The 21546-nt window shown below is 46.7% G+C and overlaps 1 protein-coding gene across 1 annotated transcript in view; it reads right to left on the bottom strand.

Moving 5' to 3' along the window:
* The window catches only part of RAD50 (RAD50 double strand break repair protein), a 441934-nt gene that overhangs the window by 271035 nt on the left and 149353 nt on the right, over nucleotides 1–21546 (bottom strand). Inside the window, exon 10 of the mRNA XM_086931566.1 lies at nucleotides 13720–13926. Coding sequence (XP_086787692.1) covers nucleotides 13720–13926 — 207 coding nt within the window. The remainder of the gene's footprint in view (nucleotides 1–13719; nucleotides 13927–21546) is intronic.

The following is a 21546-nucleotide window of genomic DNA, read 5'->3' as shown; positions in this document are numbered from 1 at the left end:
TTCCATCGTCGATGTCAATCTTCGATCTGGCCTAAAAAGCTGGGAGCACACGTGCTCAAGTATCCGGGAAACCGGATAAGTTAACTCAGAACCGAACGAAGTACAATACCGACGTTTAAAGAGGCCTTTTGGCCTGAAGAAAACAAGTTATTCCTATAGGTTCCGAACGAGAGTCACGGAACACATCCGAGCCCAATGGCGGGAAAAAACAATCTGAGGATGGAGATGATGCCCATGTGCACTGTAGTCCAGGGGAGGAGCCACCTATCTCGTGACACTTCGAAGACTCTTCCAGGACAACAAGGTGCAATCATCCTGACCCAAAACTAGGCGGGGATCTATGCACAAGATATGAATTTAGCGGCCCACATGCCTCGAACATATATTAAATCTGATTCCAAAAATCAACAACTGAATAGTTTAACAGCCCTATCACTCTTTGCACTACTGCTTGTATTAAGACACAAACTGCTAGATTCATCATAGTACCGTTTTGCGAGTCCTTAATAGCGATTATTAAGGAATCGCTATTAAGGACTTGCAAAACGGGATTCATGTAGGAATCGCTAAATAAATTGCGATTCCTACACATTCCTTATTTGCGATTAGCAAATTGCTAATCGCAAATAAGGAATAACTCCCCTTTCATTCCTATGGGCTAAAGGCCCCCCTGAAATGTAATCTACATTGGTGTTGCGCACACACATGTCCAAAGGACATGTGTGTGTGTAACATGCAACTTAGAAAAATGCATTTAAATGCATTTTTCTAAGTTTTCGCTATTTACCACGAGGTTTGACCTTGCGGTAAATAGCGGCCCAAAATTGCAATTTCGCAATTTTAAAATGGTTCATGCATTGCATTTAAGGAATCTCAAATAGAGATTCCTTAAATGTAATTCCTCGCAAATGTGTGAATGCTTTATTAGCCAATTTTGCATTTGGGATGATGAATCCCAAATGCAAAAATTGCACTGGCAAAGGGCCAGATTCTCAGAATCTGGCCCTTTGCGAGCGCAATTCAGCTTGATGAATCTGGCCGAAAGTTTTCAGTTTCAACATATTTCATATTTGGAGCATCTTCCTTAGAGATTGAAAGCCATCCAAAACTCAAATCATTAAGAAAGTCTTTCCAGAACTGAAAAAAATAAATTAAAGGCTGTAGTTTATTAAACTGAAACATAACACTTGTCTCTCACTTGATGAAACTTTGCCTTCTGGATAATGGATTTCAGAAAACAAGAAACATTTCATTTAATACACTGTCTGAGCTAAATTCGATCTTGGTCTATGCTCTACGGTGAACACATTTTACAAATAAAAGCCAAGAGTTAGGGGCATGTATGATGGTAGGAATGTTTCTATTACGCCACTTTTCCAAAAAATCACTTCCAACTCACATATTGGGTTACATTAGGCAACAATTTAAGTCTTTGTTTCACACATAATCATATTGTCTATTTAATTCAAATTTGACTATTCAATCAATGCACACAAGAACATTTTCCTACCCACCTCAGAAAATAATTAGTCATTCCGCAGACATTGAGAACAAGGTGCCTTATTTAGAATTTAACCGGCGGGATACCCATCGGCTAACTGCTGTGGGTCTCCTCTTGCCAAGAAGATGGGGTTAATCAACATGTTTAGAGTGCACCAATCTGGCAGCAGGAGGTTCACCCACGTGGGGACATATCTGCACTGAGAGTGGCCAATCGATAGCCATAACCCTTGTGGTACTGCTGTCAATGTCTGCATCAAATGAGATGCTTCAATCAACAAAAGCAGGCACTGGAGATGTACCTTCACAATTCGATTGAAATATCACTGTTAACATATAGCGACTCATATATATTGCACAAGATTAACTGCACCGCTAATCACTAGCATGCAGCAAAGCACAGACTAGCTCATGTATAGATAAAAGACCCGACCCCAAAAGTACAAGATTGGAAGGTATGCAACATTGCAGACTATTAGAGCTAAGCTTTATTTGGGCCAACTCTGGAGTTTTCTGGCAGAGCGAGAGAATAGAACTGGTGAAACAGAAACCACCTGAGCTAACTTACGTCATACCGGATTCGCGTTGTGCAAAAAGATCCTCCTTGCCTGATTAGAACTATGCAGACTACAAAGAAGAGCTAGGAAGACATCATTTATATGAGGCATGGATCCAGGGAGTACATTTAGAAGCCATCTGCTAATTGGGTTACATAACTTTATGAATGTACTTGCCCATTATCTGATATGCACTTGATAAACTGGTGTATATTATATTAACTCAATACACTACCACGTGGACGCTACCAGAGACTTTGTTGGTAAATTGCAGACCATCAGGAAAACTACTACTTCTCGCGTAACCCGCTTCACGTGTCCCGCATCGTCCCTGCTGGAAAGACTGGACCTTTGAAGCTGCCGTGGGTGATTGACAGGGCTGCAGGGCTGCAGGGCTGCGAGCGCCGGGACCGGGACTCGATTTCCCAGGACTCCCGGCAACTCCGAGGCCGTCTCACCTGGCCCGCTCTCCCTGGTTGCCCCGCCCCACCCGCACACCGCTTAAATGAAATGAAATGAAAAAGGAATTTCTAAAGCGCACTGCGGCCAAGCGGCTTCCTGGCGCTAAGGAGCACATCAGTAACTACAGAGGGTCCAAAGGGGATTAGCCGGGGAATGCCTGAAGAAAAAGAAAAGTTTTGAGGGCTTTACGAAAGTGGGAGAAAATAGGAATAGAGCGAATGGAGAGAGGGAGATTGTTCCAAATCTGGGGGGCCCGCACAGAGAATCGGGTGCCCCCGGTGCGGGATTTGCGGAAGCGGGGGGCGTGAAGAAGAGAAAGAGAGGAAGAGCGGAGAGAACGACTGGGGGCGTGAGAAGAAATTAGAGAGTTAATGAAAAGCGGGGCAGAGCGAGCATGCGCCCGGAAGGCCAAGCAGGCTAGTTTGAACTGAGACCTGAAGTGAACCGGGAGCCAATGGAGGGTTTTGAGGGCCGGGGTGATGTGGGAGGATTTGGGAAGACGAAGGATAAGGCGGGCCGCCTGGTTTTGGATGGCCTGGAGACGGCAAGTTTCGTAGGCAGGAATACCTACGTACAAGCCGTTTCCATAATCCAGGCGGGATGTAATGAGGGCCGTGATAATGGTTTTGAGAGCGTCAACAGAAAAGAACCGGGAGATCTTACGAATTAGACGGAGGGAGGAAAAACAAGAGGACACAACGGAACTGATTTGGGCATGCATGGACAGATCATTGCTGATCTTGATGCCCAAGGTCCGGACAGAGGAGACTGGGGAAGGGGGAGGGCCAAAAGAAAGGGGCCAGTGAGCTGAGGACCAGGGATTAGACGAGCCGCCAGTGAGGACGAGCTCTGTCTTGTCGGGATTGAGCTTCAAATGATTGAAGCTCATCCACTGGGAAATGAAAACAAGAGTGGAACAAAACATAGGGAGAGAGTCAGCTGGGGATGAAAGATCAAAGACGAGCTGGAGGTCATCTGCGTAATTATACACAGAGACCCCCAGCTCGAGAAGAGAGGAGATGAGGGGGCGGATGTAAAGGTTGAAGAGAAGGGGGGAAAGGGAAGAACCTTGAGGGACCCCACAGGTGACCGGAAGAGGGGGAGCAGAAAAGTCAGAGAGGTGAACTGCCTGTGATCTGCCTTGAAGGAAGGACGCGATCCAGGAGAAGGCAGTGCCTTGGATGCCCGCTGCGCCGACACGGTCGAGAAGGATGGCATGATCGACCGTGTCAAACGCAGCGGACAAATCCAAAAGGACCAAGGCCTGGGGGAGGTTGCTGTCGGCCTTCCCCTTAAGTTCATCCAGGACCGCGAGGACCACACCCTCGGTGGAGTGGCCGGGACGAAAGCCCGCCTGGTGGGAGGCCAAAAGATGGTTCTCCTCAATGTAGGTGGAAAGGCAGGATGTCACGTAGCTTTCGAGAATCTTCCCTAGGTAGGGGAGAAGGGAAATCGGCCTGAAATTAGATGGAAGAGAGGGGTCCAGGCCGGCTTTTTTCAAGATAGGAAAAACAATAGCAGATTTAAAGCAAGAGGGAACACAACCCGAGGCCAAGGAAGTGTTGAGAAAAGTAAGGGGGGGGATGGGACAGCTAGTGTAGAGAGTTCTGAGGATCCGTGCGGGAGCACAGTCCGCAGGGGAGCCGGACTTGACCTTGACAAGCAGGTCGAGGAAGAGCTCAGATGAAATTGGTTCGAAATGATCCAGAACAGAGGGAGACAGATGAGAATGATCAGACAGTTCAGGTTGAGACACAATGGGAATGTTGGCCTTAATGGTAATGATTTTATTGATGCAATAATCGTTCAAAGAATGGCAGAGAGATTGAGAAGGGGCAAGGGAAAGGCAGGCGCGATCAGAGGTGGCAAGGCTGTGAACTAGTGAGAAAATCTCACGAGATTTGTTGGCCGAGAGGGCCACTCGCTCAGTAAAGTATTTAGATTTGGCCGCTAAGATGGCTTTTTTATAGTTGTTAAGGAGGGCTTTGTATTTGAGGCGGAGGGTAGGGCAGTAGTTGCGTCGCCAATGGCGCTCCGAGCGCCTGAGCTCTAATTTCAGGGATTTAAGGTCGCTGGAAAACCACTTGTGAGCGTCATGGAGGCGAGCTGATTTGATCTTTTTGAGTGGGGCGACCTGGTCGCATGCAGAAGAAAGCCAAGTGTTAATAGCATCCGCCTGACTTTCCAAGGGCAGGTCAGTCAGGATAGGAGTGGATGAAGACAATAAGGAAGAAAGATCGTTAAGATCAGTCTTGTTCCAACTTCGAGCCAAGATGTTTTTAGGCAAGGGGGCTTTCTCAGCTTGACCCAAGTGGATAGAGAAGGAGATCATGGAGTGATCCGACCAGACACAGGGAAGGATAGAGGTGGCCGAAAGGTTACAGCGTAAGGACCAGATTTTGTCCAAGATATGACCGTGAGTGTGGGTAGGGACCGAAACGCGAGGTAAGAAATTAAGGCACTGAAGTGTGGCAGAGAAGTCTTTGGATGAGGAGTCCTCCCTCGGATCACCCGGCCAAAAGTTGAAGTCACCAAGCAGGAGCAGCGAGGAATTATTTACCGCCAAGGTGGCCAAGAGGTCCTGCAAGGTAGACACAAATGATGGCATACTTTGAGGGGGGCGGTACATGAGGATCACCGTAAGAGGTACCGGGAGATTAAGAGAGCGGGCCACCAGAAAGTCAACACTGGGTATGCGGGGGTGCGGAAGAAGCTGGAATTTCATAGAAGAGCGAACTATCATCGCCGCACCGCCTCAAGTTTTTCCGTCAGGGCGGTCAGCACGAAGGGCATAGTGGGTGCTAGGAAGAATAGCAAGGAGGTCCGGGAGTGAATCAGAAGAGAACCAGGTTTCGGTAAGGAAAAGAAAGTCCGGGGAATCAGTGTCCAAGAGATTGAAAAGGGCAGTTTGGTTTTTAACGGCGGAACGAGTATTAAGGAGGATAGCAGAGGCAGTTGGGGAACCAGAAATGGGGCCAGTGACAGAGGGCATAGAAGAGATAGAGGAAGAGGAAGTAGGAGAGACAGGACAGGAGCAAGGAGGGTTGGGGGCATAGATACCGTGCGAAGCTAAGTGTTGGACTGCAGAGGGAGAAAGAGGGGCAGGAGCAGAGAAGGACAATAGTTGGGAAGGGGTGTACACCAAAGGAGGGGCAGGGTCTAAGGCCCCTGGTCCCGGCCCGTCGCGGACGGGCGCAGACGGGCTTACTTAGGCGCAACTTCGGCGCGCCTTCGTCGCGCCCGGTGCGCTCGTCCGCTGTGCTGCCGGGACTGGCCAACCATTATGTAGGGACACATGAGGGGGAGTGGCTAGGGGGGAGTGGCCCAAACGCTGCAACGCTGACCCAGAGCCGCCCAAGATGGACAACTCGCCCGTCTAAGGAGGAGACGATCAGCGGGAGGAGCTCTGGGTGGCGTGCAGGAGGGAGAAGATAGAGGCTGCTAAGAAGTGCTGCCGTGCGCGGAAGTCCAGAGCGCAGCTGAGGGGCACAGCGAGCGATGACCAAGGTCAGAGAGGGCTTTTAAAAGTTAACGTTGCTCCCGGCGAAGCCACGGGAGTTCTGTGTGCTGAGTGGTGGGCGCGAGGTCCACAGTGCGCCTAAAGTACTGGTCTGGGGGGGAGGGGCCCAAACGCTGCAACGCTGACCCAGAGCCGCCCAAGATGGACAACTCGCCCGTCTCAGGAGGAGACGATCAGTGGGAGGTAAAGCTCTGCCTGCTGCTTTGCTCGTGGGACGCTACCAGAGACTTTGTTGGTAAATTGCAGACCATCAGGAAAACTACTACCTCTCACGGCACCCGCTTCGCGGGTCCCGCATCGTCACTGCTGGAAAGACTGGACCTTTGAAGCTGCCGTGGGTGATTGACAGGGCTGCAGGGCTGCGAGCGCCGGGACCGGGACTCGATTTCCCAGGAGTACCGGCAACCCCGAGGCCGTCTCACCTGGCCCGCTCTCCCTGGTCGCCCCGCCCCACTCACACATCAACGGCCCAACCTATTTAAGTACCTGCGAATCCCGCTGCGCAGGAGAGCCCGGGGCGAAGCCCGGGCAAAGGGCGGGCCCTCTGAGGCCCTCCGAGGCCAGAACAGGCCGGGCCGGGCTTCTCTTTTTCTTCTGCTGTCTTGTAAGCAAGGAACACTTTTACCTGGCGCCCCATTGTTTCTTACATATTCACGTACGTTATTGCCAAAACTTCTCTTTTTTTTTTGTTTCTTTTACATGGTCACTAGTACTTTCTACTACCAGCACTGTTTTATATACCTCTGTTATACAATATAGATATGTCTTCACCCATTCCTAACTTGACTGTCGAGGGGGGAGCCAAACGGGGTACGTTAGATAACTTTGTTATTAGGACGGTCTCCAAGGTTGATAGGGACCTAGCCTTAGCCGAGCGACGTGCCAATAGGCGCCGCTCGATTGAACATATTAAGAACAAAAGATCCTCAGAGGGCCCTACTTTCTCAGGTTTGCCTCTGCCAACTGATAGAGCTGAAGGTCCTAAGAGCCCAGAGCCTCCGCTTGATTCCAGTATTCCCCTGCTACTCCAGGACAGGGTTACCCCCCCAGATTCTCTGGCTGTTTCCAATTCTGTTATCAATCTTTCCGCCTCGCTGGTCAGCATCCTAGATGAGGTGGAACTTTTGACAGACACCCTGCCAGTAGCAACTGAGTCATCTCCCAAGCCTAATAAACGGCCCGTAGATGCGGATGTACACAGCTGTCATGGTCCTCCACCTAAGATAAGGAGAAGGAAGGGGCATGGTACTGCTAGGAAAAAAGCTATGTCCTCCCCCTGTATTAAGAAGCCAGACCACCTACCTTTAGGTTCACCCTCTCCGCCTGTTAAGACTACTCTTTCTCCAGAACAGCAGGGTCTAGACCTATTGGGGAGTATTGAGAAATTGATTAGATAGTTTACTTTGCCCTTGGTGGAGAGGCTTAAGAGGATAACTGTTCAGTTGGATGATCTAGAGAAAGTCTTTAAGGGGTCCCACAAGAGCACTAAGGGTCCAACTGGGGTACTCCCTGCCCCTACATCTAGTATCGTCCCCCTCGCTCCTGCGCCCCGGATCCAGGATAAATAAAATGTAAATGTAAATGTACATGTATTTATATAGCGCAAATCACTGACCGAGGTCGGTATCTAAGCGCTTGCTTAGGGAACCCGTCCTGGTATTCCCCTGTGAGATAACCCCGGCAGGGTATCCACAAGGTGAAAGCCAGGCATCCCGCCGCGAGGGGCCGTTGTGGAGATTAAGCAAGCTATTGCCCAGAGTCGCAGAGTGTGAACCCATGAGTCGAGAAGGCACCGGAGCGAGAATTATCGAGTCCGTGGAATTTTTAGCCCAAGACCCGCCGAGGCGGGGAATTGAACCCTGGTCCAGGGCCGATCTCAGCTTCCGGGTCTGCTGCCTCTAACCCCTGAGCCACACTTCTCCACAAATACCCCACACAACCTACAAGTGTCGTGTCAAAGGTTACGGAGACTCCTGGACACAACACTAATGGGCAGGAGAAGGAAGTCACGGGGCGTGTGACACCTAGTTGTTCATTACCAAAACCTATAGTTGCAGATGTCACTGTTAAGCCCCACATTCCTAAAAGACATAGAGTCAATTTGCCCATGAAGCGGCCCCATTTGTGGTAATTTTAACGGCTGTCCCAGTTTTGGAAGCAGGTAAAAGGGAAGACCAAGTCCAACTCAAAAATAAAGCCATTCACTGGCTAAAACAGAACCGGCCCCTACCCCTTCACTTAAATGGTGAAATACTTATGGTTCGGCGAATTGCATGGCTGGGTCCCAGCCCAAAAAGGATTATAGGGGATATTGTCATAATCAGTTTTAAAGATAAAAGGGCGTTAGTCACATTCTGAACTGGTCCTCCCTTACAGGCAGCAGCTCGATTACTCCAAGAGAACTGCCTTATTTCTATCCAAGAAATGTGTTAAGTCCGGTGGTAAAGCCAAGATCGTGGGTTCCCAACGTGGAAAGCCTAATTAGGCCATTTAGGCACCCGCAGGATAATCGTATGAGGAGACAACGCAATCATCTTGAGGGCCATCATCACACTCATAAACCCCCATTTGCCCCGCCGTATGCAAATCCTGCACATTCTGCCCATCTGGCCTATTCGGATCCTTGGAACCAGTACTTAAACGACCCTCGTGTTCCACGCGATTCTTGGCCATCAGATCGGTTCCAAATTTGCCTCCACAATCGCTACGATAGCTTGCGAGACCTGGAGGGTGTGGACTGACTGAGTTGCAAACTCCCTGTACCAATCTGTTTGACAAGTTCTTCATCTCCAGCACCCAATGACAGCAGCCCAGATATCCCAGCTGTGCTGCGCTATGTCATTGCCCCAGTCATTGCTCCAGGGCTGCGTGATGAAACTGATCTAGCCACCACTTGCAAATTGGGCCCTGTTATCCCCGAAGCTCCAAAAGCCTGTACTGAAGCCATCACTTGGTATCCAGGCCATGTCATTCACGAAGCTCTTGATGCTAGTACAGTTAGGCAGATTGGTGAGCTTCTTACTGTTCGTAGCAATAGAGTAATAGCTGCCAATTCCAGCTTACAAGGGAATACTAAGTTTCTATTCTGGAATATTGCAGGGATCAGGGATAGGGTTTTGGATTCTTCCTGGGTTGAGTTCGTTAGTTCATTTGGATTTCTGTGCTTCCAAGAAACCTGGACCACTGAGCCTGTTCATATAAACAGGTATAGTACTTTTCATGCCGCTGCTTTACCATCCAAACGTGGGAGGAATAGCGGGGGGCTCTGTATATATATTTCGAACCTGCTGGGTGTTGAGAACATTAAGGTAGTCAAATTGGGAACCTGTTATCAGATTTTATTAATTCAGTTGGCTTCTAAGGTTGATATCATCTTGATTAACATTTATAACAACTTGAACAAATGTTTAGTCGCAGATATGGTTTCTTCCCAGACCAAGGACCTATACGGGGCTATCACCCCAAAAGGGAGGGATTGTATCATTGTTTGCGGGGGGATTTTAACCATAAGTTGTGTGATCTAGTGGGCGGGGCTGTGGATTTACAGGGGCAGGTGTGGAAGTTTCATCTCCACACTTTTCCCACTTGGATGGGGGTGAATCACTGAACGAAATGTTGGCATCCTTTAATCTAGACTTTGTTAATAGACTGTGCTCCCCTTGTATTGATTTCAGTGCAACTTTTGTGGGGAGAGGGCATGGTACCATTATAGACTTTATTGTAGCCTCTGAAAGTCATGCCAGTTGGTATACAGGTTACACTACTCACTCTGTAGGGTTCAGTGATCATCTTCCCCTTTCTTTTGCCATCAAACTACCACAGGCCCAGTACAACACACTGATAGAAAGATTGTCATGGTTAAAATTCTGTGATATGCCTAGACAAAATGGCTATGCTATTAAATGGAGTCATATTGATGCGGAGGCCATGCATGCCAAGATTGTCAGGGGATCCCTTGCCTCAATCGAGAGGTGTTTAGACGCAGAGGCCTCCCACGAGGAGACCATGGTAGCCTTTGAGACTATCACACGTAACATTCGAGATAGCTTGTCCCGAAAGGGGAGAGGTTCTATTTCTAGGCCAACGACCAATTCTTGGTTCGATGCTCCCTGTTCTAAGGCACATTCTAATCTTAAGGCTGCATTACACAAAAAGAACAGGGACCAGGCCGAGGTGGCTACTAGTAGAAAAATCTATCGTCTATCCCGAAAGAACTGCAAGAAAAACATCAAACAGGAGGCTTGGAACAATCTGGTTTTTGCTGCTCAATCCAAGGATTGTGACCAATTTTGGCGTGCAGTAAATGCCCCCTTCTTTAACGCAACAAACAATGCGAGGATAGAGGTTGCCATTAGCGAAACTTCCTGGATTGACTTCTTCTCGGAAGTCTACAATCCAGGGGAGACCACAAAGCTAGTTGATATGGAGGGCATAGAAAAGGAGGCATCTTGGATTTTCCAAAATGTAAACCTGGGAATTTCAATTGGCGAAATGTCCACCGCCATAGAGCAGAGTAGGGGAGGTAAAGCCCCAGGAATAGATGGGTTTCCAATCGATTTGTTCAAATACTCAGCCGATTTATGGTCCCCTATATTGAAGAGAGTCATGGACGCAAGTAGCGAGCTGGGTTTTCTCAGGACCTGGTCTGATTCAATCATCATTCCCATTTTCAAGAAGGGAGATAGAGAGAGCCCCTCTTGTTACCGCCCTATCTCCCTTCTTGATTCTTTTATGAAGATTGTGGGTAGGGTTGTTTTGAATCGACTATTATCCTGGGCAGATGAAGCAGGAGTTCTATCCCCTGTGCAGTAGGGATTCCGAGAAGGGATGGGTACTGTGGAACAGGTCCTGAACTTCACACTCCTTCAAGGGAAATACGTTCAGGCCAAAGCTTGAAAACTTTAAGCAGCATTTGTTGACCTAAGTGCTGCATTCGATTGCGTTAGGCACGATCGATTGTGGAAGGTACTGGAAAACCTGAAAATAGAAGAGCCTAGAATTTCTTTTTTAAGGCAACTCTATGCTGGGGCAAGGGTGAGATTCGGAACCAGCGGTGAATGCCCCAAACCCTTTTATGTGAAACGTGGAGTGAGGCAAGGGTGCGTCCTTGCGCCTCTTCTTTTTAATCTATATACGAATGAATTAGAAGATGTCCTGGTGTCCAAAGTCATTGATTCACCCAGAATCAATTCCAAACAAGTAGTGTCCCTACTATATACGGATGACGCTGTTATTATGGCCCGGACAGAAAGAGGACTGCAGTCAGCCTTAGACGCTTATATTAATTTTATGGAATCTAGGGGCTTGACTCTAAATGTTAAAAAAACCTTTGCGATGACGTGCACCAGGGGGCAAGTCCAAAACTTGTAAACTGTTTGCATGCAGCGAAAAAGTGCAGTCCACTAAAACGTTTTCATATTTGGGAGTAGTTCTTGAGGGCGGGGGACATTGGGGTCCAGCAATTAGGAGCAGAACCCTGTCGTTTAAAAAAGCTACTGCGGCGCTCATGGCTTTCTCACGTAAGATGGGAAAAAGACCCCCTGCAATCCTACTTAAGATCTATTCGGCCAAATGTGTCAGTACAGCCATTTATTGGGCTGGTGTCTGGGGTATAATAGACACCAGGGAATTACAAACTGTAGAAAATGCTTTTTTAAGGTTTATTTTAGCTGTTCCTTTTAGTTTATCTGTGTTTAATTGCCACGCAGAGCTGGGGGTCCGTCACATCAGTGACCTGATTGCGATGAAACAACTATTACTCTGGCACATGGTCTGGACAGCAGTCGAGCTAGAATTAAACAGAGAGATCATTTGTGATGTTATGGCTCTTGACAAATCTCATAAAATAGCGTGGTTATCATACATTCAAAAGTTTTGTCTGGATATGGGGAAACCTGAGTTTTATACCGCACCAGAGGGGCTATGTAGGATCTCGAGGAAAGACCTAAAGAAAGATTGCTGGTATCATCTGGAATCCCTGCGGTTAGGGGTAGAGCTGAACAAAGTTTCGGTAGTGCGGCACCAAATGTTGCTTACATCGGGCAATATGCAACCCTATCTGAATTGGTGCACCAGGGGCTTTGACAGGTTCCTACTTACTAGGTTCAGATTTGACATCTTTTTTTGCCTAGTCTCATTTCCTCATATCAATGACTGGTCGAAAAAGCTTATCAATTGCCCATGCGATGGAAGAGCTGAACAATCAACACTTCATGTGATTTGTTTTTGTGGTTTTTACCAAAAAGAGAGAGCCTGATGGATTAAACCACTCTTGAAAAACCATGGTCCCTGGCACCACTACCGCCCAGCTTTACTGTATCTCCAGCTTTTAAATGATGAATTGTGTGTGGCTATCATGACTGGATTCTTAAAGAGTGTTTTTAGAAAAAGGAAAAATTTAATGTGTTCTTAAAACTATTGTATACAATGCAATCTTTCTTCCTTCCATGTATTGTTATATTTGTGTACATTATGTATCGACTTATGATGACGTTGCTTTTATGATTTTTAACTTTACAAAAATCGAATAAAGCTTTTCTACTGCCACTACCACGATCTGATGCGTATTCAAGTAATCATTATCTCGGTCTACCTGGAAGCCATGTTGTTCACTGAAACATAGTAAAAATGTGTTTTAAAAGTCTGACTAACATGCATCGGGATGTTTCCAAGCATGGGCAAGAGGAACTCCTGCAGTCCACGTGTGAAAACCTGCACTGTGCTAATTCAGGACAGCAAAGAATACAGGAATTAAAATGTGCAGACCAGATTTTGACACCTGCAGTAGAGGTCGGCGACCCACTCAAAGCTCGAGCCGGAGGCCTGGCTCAGCTCGAGGTCCCCATTGGACCCTCAAGGCCAAACCAAGCCAAGCATTAATGTGGCTTCTGCCTCCCATCCACGATTGACCATCACGCGCCAAGAGTGCGAAACAATGCATAAACCCTTTGTGTTACAATGGAGAGAAAGGGGTAGCCATCATCTAGTGGGTGGATTCAGAGGCGCAACTAGAGACAAATTTCAGGGGGGGTGGGGGGGGGGGGGGGGGGGGCTAAGAAATTTTTTTTGGGGGGGGGGGGCTGAACCTTTAATCAGTAGGCAGAGTGGAGCTGCAGCGGCTCTTAGAAGGGGTATAACAACTGCAAGGCCTAATTAACATTCAAATGGTCTTTTAAAGACCTGTGAAACGTTCGGATGCGGCTCTGTGTGTGCCCGGGATCTGTCTCATTATATGAAAGCAGCAAGTCCGGAGCTAATCCTGGCTTCCCCACTTGATCAAACTGTGCGATCCTAGGCACGTGTTGTATTTTATTCCTGATTCTCACATGTGAGAGTGCCTTTCAACACGTGAGATTGAGCTTGCACCACACAAAAACTCTGATGTATTAAGGTGAAACGATTATGCATGCTGGATATTTTTATTTTATTTTAAAGAGACTGCCAGATTTTCTGTGTGTTTCGTGATGTAGATGACAACTGTTTTTAGGCCTCGGCTCGCGCACGGGCTCGTAGTCCCTCAGGCCCTCGGGTCGGCGCTGGGTCGGCTCTCATTATTGGCTCTCCCACCTCTAAGTTTAACCAATGGACATTCGCCAAAAGGCAGTTCTGCAGCTTGCCAAATTTAAGTCAGTGTTTCCAAAACCACAGCTCCAGAAAGGAGAGATAAAACTAAAACCTTACCGTTTTCACAAGCTCCTGGTCCAGCTCGTGAAGCCGGTCCGAGGACCCCTCCAGCTGCTGCAGGTCGGATCTCACATTTCTGAGCTCAGCCTGCCTTTTACTCAGCATGTCCGATTTCAGGTCTATGGTCCTTTCCAGCCCCGTCTTTTGGTCCCTTATTTCATCCATCTGTTTCTGCTTCAACGTTTCTTTTGTAGCAAAATCTCTCTGCGCATAAAAATACAAGTATTAAAACCTGGGGATACAAAAACCTTATGCACACTTGTTAGGATATGGTAAACAGAAAAGGTTCAAATACTGCCATTACATTTGTGAAGAAAATATCGTGTTGCTATGTAAATTGCATTTGTTTCCACTATAATTGCAAATCAAACCCTAATCTCAAACATGCTTTTACTATGCGACAAAAGTTTGTAGGTGTGTCCTGGATCTGGTTTACTTTTTATTTTCTAGTTACATCACAGACAGGCACGCAGCTGGGATACATACTACGGAAACTGTAGCACATTGCAAATGTGCACATTGCGGAATTGACACCATCATGTCACATGTGAAGCAAATACATTTCTGCCTCGTTATTCTTCTTGCGTGGAATTATTCCGCCACCATGTGTCCATTCGTTGCATCACAGGCAGGCCAGATACGTTGGTACTGCTGTTTACTAATGAATGGGTCATTTTAACGATCAACATTTTTTTAGCATCATCCAATTATTTTATATTCTCACCTTCGTGACTCACAGAATTAGCTTTTTCTTTTATTTATAGCACAGGCAAAAACGTTTATGAATATTTTTATATGGCGCTGATTTACCCACAGGAGTCACCAACTGAAAGACGGAGACGACATTCGTTGTTTAAATGCAGAGAAAAGAAACAAATTGTAGCTTTAGTTTTTCTGCAAGCAGAAAATAAAGGCTTAGTTTAGACGCTGTTTTTATAGTCAACTTTAAATGTAAAACATGATAAACAATAATGTTGAACTCCAACTCTCCCCTGTGCTAAATTCCGATCATTCTACTTTAGAATACCTCAGAGCGGAACTTAAAGTGCAAGACTCCCCTCCAATCCGACAACACAATATCTATCATCCTCCCGGCGACCCTCTTCCTTTTGCAGAAGAATTGTCCGACCTTCTTATCCTCACTTTCCAACTCTAAAAACCTCTTTCTCTGAGATTTTAACCTTCATTGGAACAAAAAGGACGGTCCTATGGTCAACCTCCTCACTGATCTACTTGACATCAATGACTTAACACAACTATGCCACTCTCATACTCACTCCAAAGGAGCCACTCTCAATGTGATCATTATTAGCAATGAGCTGGTCTACCTTTCCTCCATCGTTCCCATCAACTGGTCCGACCACCACCTCAGCCTTTTCACAATCTCTAACACTGTACTACCCCCTCCACCCAAAACCATCGAACAGATTAAACTGACCAGAAATCTTCATCTCATCCCCCCAGGCAAACTTGAGACCAAAGTCAAAGCTCAACTTCGACTCTCTCCTCCCACCCAAAATGCCAATGACCTCACCGAACACTTTAATAAATCCATTGTTAAGGTCCTTGACCAAATTGCCCTAGCCAGACTAAAACAAGAGAAAAAGTCCTCCTCCAAATCCCGGTTCAATCCAGATCTCCACAATGAGAGGCGCGCACTTAGATCGACTGAACGCTTATGGAGGCAAAACCCTTCCCCTTTTAATCTCGCTCTCCTCAGATTTACTATGTCCAACTATAAAAAAAAAATCCTCAATGCCAAGTCTTCCGCTCACAACTCGACCTGGCCAAAAACAGACCTAGGGAACTCTTCAGCATTGTTAAAGAACAAACATCTTCTGCACCCCAAAGGTGATTGCCACCACTGAGAGATGCGAAGAAATTGCCAACTACTTCTCAGAAAAAAATCTCCAAAATTGATCAATCCTTCGCCCTAACACCCCCTAACAACCCTCCCTCCTAACCTACTTCTCTCCCCGGACATTTCCTCCAACTCTCCTTCACTCTCTAAATTCCTCATCACTCCTCATTGTGCCCTCCTATCGTCCCTATTCTTGAACCCATCCCCATCACACTTGAGCAAAAAAATAATGCTTCTTGGCACGACTTTCAACCAGTAATGTAAAATGTAATGTAATGTATTACTTGTAAAGCGCACTGTTGCCAGCCGGCGTCCTGGAGCTGTATACCGCTGGGGAACCCGTCCTGGCTTTCCCTGTGGGATGGTCCCCACTGGGAGTCCCCAAGGTGGAGCCAAGCATCCCCGACGTTGTGGAGATTAGCAAGCTAATGCCCAGAGTTGCCGAGTGGGACCCCTGGTTAGAGTAGGCACCGAGGCGAGAATTATGGAGTCTGCTGACCCTGGTCCACGACCCTGCCGCGTTGGGAATTGAACCCTGGTCCCGGGCCGACTTCTGCTTCCGAGTCTGCTGCCTCTAACCAGTGAGCCACACCACTCCACTAAACAAACCAGTAACTGAACTTGTCCTTCACGTCATTTCCAAACTTAAACCGTTATCTCACACTAAAGACCCTCTACCTTCCAACCTTGTCCAAGATCTAAAACATATCATTGCCCCCTATTGGACCTCTATCGTCAACTCCTCCTTTAACTCGGGTTGTGTCCCCGATTCCCTGCAATTGGGACAAATCACTCCCAGCCTCAAAAATCCTGCTGGTGACCCTAAAGACCTAAATAACCTTCGTCCTATCTCTAACCTTCCTCTTCTCTCAAAAGCCCTTGAAAAATGCACCCTGCTCCAACTAGATAGACACATTGATTCATTCAATCTTTTAGACTCTTTCCAATCAGGCTTCAGAAAGGGTTGTAGTACAGAAACGGCAATGCTAAACATAATTTATGACATCCATCACGCCCTCGACAAAGGAAAATCCTCCCTTCTCATTCTCCTTGATCTCTCCGCTGCTTTCGACACAGTCAACCACTCTACTCTACTTAACACACTGAAAGATCGTTTTGGCCTCAACGGTTCAGTCCTCAAATGGTTCACCTCCTTTTTCCAACACAGAACCCAGCAAATTAAAATCCGTGACTGCCTTTCCAAACCTCTGCCCGTCATCCTAGGGGCCCCCAAGGGCTCCATCCTTTCCCCCTCTCTATTTAATCTCTTCATGGAACCCCTCACCCTTTTCCTTAAACAAGCAGGAATCAATTACCACCTATACGCTGATGACACCCAACTTTACTGTAAGATTCAATCCTGCTTGGAAGTTCTTCACCTCAATGATGCCTTGAGTAAGATTCAATCCTGGTTCCACTACAACCACCTCAAACTCAACCCAAAAAAGACCGAAATCATTATTTTCTCCCCTAAGAATAACTTGCTCCACATTCTATGCTGAATCTCTGACCTTACCGCACTCAACTTCTCTCTCACTATATCAAACTCAGTTAAATCCCTCGGTTTTAACATTGATCAGAACCTTACTCTTATCCCCACTTAAAAAATTCTGTCGAAAGCGTTCTCTTCACACTCCCATCACCTAAAAAAAATAAAACCCTTCCTTCCTGTTGACGACTTTAAATTAGTCGTCCAATCGCTGGTGGATCACATCTCCCCTACCCTTAAAGCCCTCAATTGGCTTCCCGTTGAAGGTAGAGCTTCCTACAAGATAGCCTGCATTACGCACAAAGCCCTGCATCAACGCTCCCCGCAGTACCTATCAGATAAACTTCACAAATCTGGCTGCTCTAGATCATTGAGGAGCTCCAACACCCTCGCTCTTGTCCCTCCTCTGTTAAACAAGAAAACCACACAATTTTGCTCCTTTTTCCGGGAACGTGCCAAACATCTGGAACTCCCTCCCTAAATATTTTCGTTGCAACCCCTCCTATGTCAGCTTAAAAAAAGACCTCAAACTTCTCCTGCTCAACAAATACTGGGGTCCTTAATTCCTTCCCTGAGAACTTATCCCTCCACGACCTCCTACTGTTCTCCTCCCCTTTCTTATCTTCCTTTGCCCACTAACTCCTCCCACTAGCCTTTCCCATAGGACCTGCTTCTTCCCACTTGGTATTGCCTTAACCCCCCCCCCACTACTCAGCCTCGCCCCATTCCCATACCCTTCCCCCCTCTTTTCTATCCTTTCCCTCCCATGCTAGGCTAATCTCTCAGGACTTGTTGTAGCCCATTGCAATACATGTAATTTGATAGTGTAAAACTGGAGTTGTTTTTAGTGTCCGGAGGGGTTTTGAGTACTACCTCATTGTAATTCTATTTCATTACAATTAATTATCCATATATTGAGGGAGGAGCTACGTCAGCAAACCAGATGGCTGCTTAGGCTCCCGGCTCCGCCGACCTCCGTAACCCGCCGCGATATCCTGTACATTATCCTGACTTTAGGCCTGGTCTCTGTGTGCATGAACTGTTCTGCAGTCCGATGGTGAAATCCAGAAACTTTTATCGGCTTGTTGGATGAAGTTCTGTCGTGTTGAAGTTTGCGGCCTGCTCCAGTGGTGAAGCCGGGGCCTCGAGTACTTTCACAGCCGGGCTGCATTGCAACAACATCAGCCAGAAGAACCAGGCTGGGCCCGGTCAACCGGAGTGGAGGCTTTGTTTAAGCCCGAATTTGGCGGCGATCGTCTCTCTTGCTCATTATCGATGGAGGAGTGATTCTGCTTATTGCTGGCTGTGAGTGGGGGTCCCCATCCAGCGGACCCGGTATTGGGGCCGCCGAGGTTTGTGATTCGGGGCCTCTGGCCTGCGGCCTTAACGGTGTGGACCATGGCTGCGAACAAAGACCGGTCACCCTCCGCATCTGCACGTTTGCGATCCTGTTTGTCCCCCCCCGAGGATGCCGGATTCACCCGGGGAGGTGATTGGGATTGATGTCGGGCATGAGACCGTGGATCGAACGATGCATGAGCCATCGCTGAGGTCAGTACTGGCGGAAATTTGGGCGTTTCGCTCACAGGTGGACATCTTATTGAGCAAATTGGATTTGCGCCTATCTGAGATGCTCCTGGTAGAACCGGACCCGGCCTTACGGTTGAAACAGGAATCTGCAGCCATTCAAACCGTGGCTATTTTGACTCCGTGCGAGAGCCCCGCGAGGATACAAGCATTGGAACCATCGGATGGTGCCCTGGGAGACGGTGTTCCCGAGGATGTCATGGTATCACCGAACCTTCCACCACTATCGGCTCTGGAGATATCAAAAGGCGTTCCCCTCCCGGAGACTTCTGTCTGTGACTTTCCTTTCACTTTGTGGTCGTCTTCTCCTTTCTTGGTGACTCTACGACTCCTGTGCAGGATACATTGGGACTGTTCATCCATGAGGGAGAGTTCTTCAGCGTCTAAAGTTCCCGTGGACCCACTGCCTGCGAGTCGCCATGGATTGATTTTTGATGACTCTTTTCTCCTTTATTACCTCTTTGTGTGCCTTTGGGTCTCGATGGGGGGGGGGCCGTGTCCTTGTTCGGAAGGGCCAAGGTTAAGTTTGACTAGGTCGGGAAGGGTTGGAGTGGCTTTCACAAGTGTTCGACCTGTAACTGTTTGCTTTAAGAGGCTGGGCGGTGTTTTCCGGTACCCTCTACTTTCTTCTATAGTATTGTCATAAGTGTTCTTTTAGTGATAGGGGGTGGCTGTATCTGGCGGGGGGTCTAAAGGGGCTGGGAGCCCAAATGTATATGCCCTCCTCCACTCTTTTTCCTTCCTTTAGGGTTTTAGTTATTAGGGGCAACAGGCACGCTGCTAGTGGGGTTAGGCTGTAGCCATCTGCAGTGGTGCAGGGTGGGGGGCTGGACGGGGGGGGTTTATTTTGCCTTTTTTATATTCTATGGCCTTTCTTTTCCTTCTCTTTCTTTCTTAAGGATCAGTATAGCTACGAATCATTCGGACTTTTATCGTATGCTTGTATCTAGTGCTCATGCTTTTATGATATCCGATTTCCGGGTGGGCAGGCTCCGAGAATTGGCGCGACATGGAATGTATATTGTGTGTTCATTTGTATCGATCTGTATGCTTTGGCGCCGATTCTCTATCACAGTGGTTATTATATGTCTATCCTGTTTCTTACCCTGTCCCCCGCATTATCTGGTTTGATTGTATGGCACCTGATCCTCTCTCATATAATATAAAACAAAACCTCTGACTCATTCTGGAACTTAGTTGTGCATTCTTATACCAGTTTTGTCCTGAATCGCTGCCGAACCTCTGTGTTGTCGGCTGATGAGCTGTGTAGTACTGTAATATCGATGGTTTTAATTTATCTAGCGGCCGGCCCCCGCAGTTGTAGGCCCAGGCTTGTATTTTATTGAATGCTACAATAAAGGTTTTTTAAAAAAAAAATATCCATATATTGCGGTATGATACTGCCTTAACCTACTCCCCTCCTTAGCCTCTTCCCATGCCTATACCCTACTCCCTCTTTTCCATCCTTTTCCTCTCTCACTAACTTAATCTATCTGGATTTGCTGTAGCCCATTGCAACTTTTGTAATTTGATTATGTAATATTTATGCTGCTTTCTACTGCTCGTTTTGGTTTTTTGAATACTACCTCATTGTAATATTTTGCTTTATTGCAATTAATACCAATGTAAAGCGCTCTGTTACCCTTGGGTCTAGCCACCGCTATATAAAACCTTTTAATAAATACGATGGAAAGTATGTGGAAGCAAAATGTATCACTAGCTATTGTAATGACACTTCTTTATCTTTCGTACACTCTCCTTTCCAACTTGGTTACAAGTATATATAAAACCTATTGAGTAGTTACAACCAACGCAGGCACTTTTACAACGATGTAGCCACATTTATTTCACTTCATCTAAAAATTATTTTTAAAAAATGCTTATGAATAAGTGATGCTTTTTAATCCTTTTCACATTAGCGAATTTATGATGAAGTAGAGTTTGACTAAAATTTGCTCCAAAATAAACTGTTAAGTAGATATGCGGTGGTGTACCATCACTAGCTTCAAACTATGTGATATGCGTTAAGCGTACTCCTTCAAGAGCAGTTTTGAAAAGGAACTGGTGCTTTATTAAACTTCAGATATTTGCTTGGAAGACATTTATTTTTGATGAGTCAGTAATTTTTTGATTACACCTTGTGCATCACTTAACAACCCAAATCCGTCGTTGCTCCCCATACATTTGTATTAATTTTTGCATGTTTTAATTATAGTTGTTAGTATCTGAAGAGACTGTTTACTTGTTTTGTGTCTCTGTTACAGCATTGAAAAACACGGACTGGATGAGACTTGTCTAGAGTCTATGCTTTCCGGGCCATTAAAGAGGCTTAATCAGACTGTTATTTTGTAAAAGTGCCTCAGTTTGTAACTATAAAGAAAGTCTAGTACTGGTTGCAGCCTTGATTTCTTTCACTGAGACTGTACCAAAGGTGCTGGACAATGAGGCCTTTGATTCCATTTACCATAAATCTTTTGAGGTGAGCATTCTGCTTTGCATACTCTGGCCCAAGGTCAACACTATCAAAGTTCATCAAGAACACACCCCTTTTATCAGTGCTTTAAACACAGTGGGGGATCACTAGCCAACAGCATCTCAATGTTACACCTATGAAGAAAGTGTGGCAGGGCAGTATAATATGGGGTAATAGTGGGAGTCTATTCTTTGCCGTGCAGCATCAGCAGCACTTCTAATGGTTGTCTAGCACTGGGCCCATGCGGATGCAAGTCTCAATCTACTTGCTATACTTTACCACAGAGGCATTGATCCTCTGATGGACCTTTCTTCATCGTAGGGAGGCGTGAAAATCTAAGATGATCCACTACTGGCTTACCCAATGAGGACCATTAATTGGTAGCCAACTCCCAAGCAGTTTCAAAAGAAAGAG

The sequence above is a fragment of the Lissotriton vulgaris genome, chromosome 7, assembly GCF_964263255.1.
Source record: "Lissotriton vulgaris chromosome 7, aLisVul1.2, whole genome shotgun sequence".
Taxonomy (NCBI): Eukaryota; Metazoa; Chordata; class Amphibia; order Caudata; family Salamandridae; genus Lissotriton; species Lissotriton vulgaris.
This window is presented reverse-complemented; position numbering and strand designations above follow the sequence as displayed.